Source organism: Limulus polyphemus, unplaced genomic scaffold (assembly GCF_000517525.1).
Source record: "Limulus polyphemus unplaced genomic scaffold, Limulus_polyphemus-2.1.2 Scaffold3856, whole genome shotgun sequence".
Taxonomy (NCBI): Eukaryota; Metazoa; Arthropoda; class Merostomata; order Xiphosura; family Limulidae; genus Limulus; species Limulus polyphemus.
Window position 1 is genome coordinate 84,746 of NW_013669466.1, and position 2,123 is coordinate 86,868.

The 2,123-nt window shown below is 37.8% G+C and overlaps 1 protein-coding gene across 6 annotated transcripts in view; it reads right to left on the bottom strand.

Annotated features, from left to right (window-relative positions):
- Nucleotides 1–2,123, bottom strand: part of LOC106470172 (E3 ubiquitin-protein ligase RGLG4-like) — a 28,618-nt gene that overhangs the window by 1,355 nt on the left and 25,140 nt on the right. For 4 of the 6 annotated variants that reach the window (XM_022398774.1, XM_013930699.2, XM_022398776.1 and 1 more), the window contains exon 4: nt 458–894. In XM_022398774.1, coding sequence (XP_022254482.1) covers nt 490–894 — 405 coding nt within the window. In that variant the 3' untranslated portion in view covers nt 458–489. Of the gene's footprint in view, nt 1–34; nt 895–2,123 lie in introns of those variants that run through there. The other 2 variants (XR_002612993.1, XR_002612992.1) reach the window with 2 other exon arrangements.

Genomic DNA, 2,123 nt, shown 5'->3' on the forward strand with positions numbered 1-2,123 from the left:
GGGTAGAAATTTAATCGTTTACAAGACTGACCACCTTACCGGGTAGAAATTTAATCGTTTACAAGACTGACCACCTTACCGGGTAGAATTTAATCGTTTACAAGACTGACCACCTTACCAGGTAGGTTTTAGTAGTTTAAGCCAGACCACCTTGCCGGGTATTAAGCTCGACCACCTTACCGGGTACGCTTTACTAGGTTAAGCTAGACCACCTTACCGGGTATTAAGCTTGACCATTTTACTCGAGTCGTTTAAAGCTGTGATAAAGTTTAAAGTTTTTAAAATAAAGTACTTTAGTTAAATAGCTTTACACCACTTTTAGGGTAATAAATTGTAAGACTTTTCAGAGTTATCTAAGAACATTGATGCATAGATTGAAAATTGAAAAAGGAAAGCATGCGGAACAGAGTTTCACCACCCTTAATATATGTATCTCCGTGGAATAACTGCATTTTATCCCCCATAAGAGTTATTTCTTGACGAAATATGCTAGTTTTCTTTATTTTGAGGCTTTTCTAGAAATCCTAGCGTTCGAACTGCGTTGTATTGGTCAGGAACTTCCATCAAGGCATGAAGAGCCAAAGCGGCTTCTGGGCTCTTTGAAGACTTAAGAACTTCTTGATAACTAACGAATTGAAAATTGTCAAACATTCGGTCTGGCAGACGATCGTCATACTCTTCCATAGTATGCCAGGGCCCGTCTCCAACACCGATCGCCACTACACATAGAGCATTTCGAGAGGCTTCCACCAGGGCGCGCTTTGAGGCACTATCGTCTTCAGACAGGCGTCCATCTGTAACGATTAAAATTATGTGGAATGCTCGAGAGTGTCTGACGATATCGATTGAACGGTAAATGACAGGTGCTAGACTAGTCGGTCCGCTTAGTTGAATCTGAAAGACGAGTGAAAAAAATAACAATAAACTGAAAATGTAAATTCAAAGGTACAACATATTTAATGAGATCGTGGTTGGTTTAAATCCACCGAAGTTAGATGGTCGTGAAGGTATTATAATAATACACGTACCTAGGTGGCGCAGGGGTAGGTATGGGGCTTATATCGTTAACAATCGGATTTCCATACCCACGGCGGGCAAAGCATAGGTTGTTTGTTTCTTGTTAAGTACAAATCTACATAAAGAGCTATCTCTGCTCTGTCCACCACGGGTATCGAAATCCGGTTTCTAGCGGTGTAAGTCAGCAGACATACCACTGTGCCACTGGGCAACAAGCAGAGCATAGATAGCCCATCGTGTAGTTTTGTGCTTAAAACAAACAAGTTTTAACAACTTTTTTTCAACTAGTTAACTGCTATTTACTACTGATCTTTTTGGTTAAATAGTAAGACTTCCTGACAAACATTGGACAAACTTTTGTCATCCACGACCCCTTTAATACATATGGTTTCTTGCGCGCCCCCTCTTTTTTTTTTTTAATTAATGAAAAAGTGAGTGATGTGACGAGATATGATACACGGATACATATTAAAATGTTATATGTATTGTATAATCTACTTATTACTTTCGTTAGTAGAAAATATTAAAACGCTTAATTTTGCACTATCGTAATATTGACTCTACCCTAATCAACCCCCCCTCTGGAAGAGTGCGCATTACACTTACGAAAACTTCGATGTAATTAATGATTAAAGTTTGTATGGTTAAGAACATTAGCTTCAAATTTTATCTTCTCAAGTTAATAACACAAAATATGAACCCCTTTTGTAGACTTTCGGCACACGTCATTGTAACTATTTACAAAGGTAACAAAAATTATTATAAAAGAATGCCCCTCCTAGTGGCTCGGCGGTGTGGACTCGACGCTTAAATCTGCCTTCCATACCTGCAGTGGACAGTGATCACTGTTTAGCTTTAGGCCTAACAACCAACGCATTCACTCGTTATTTGGAGCATGGGGAAAATGTGGCAAATATTTTTTGTAAAAAAAAGCAGAAAAAAAAGTATGTTACAACTAACATTACACAAATGTTATATGAATAAAAATATGTATATATAAATAAAACTTGAACATAGCTTTAATATACGGAAACATCCGTTAGAAAAGTTCTTGCACACATCTTAAAATATAACGTTCATAAATGGAAACATCGGCTCATGTAGAT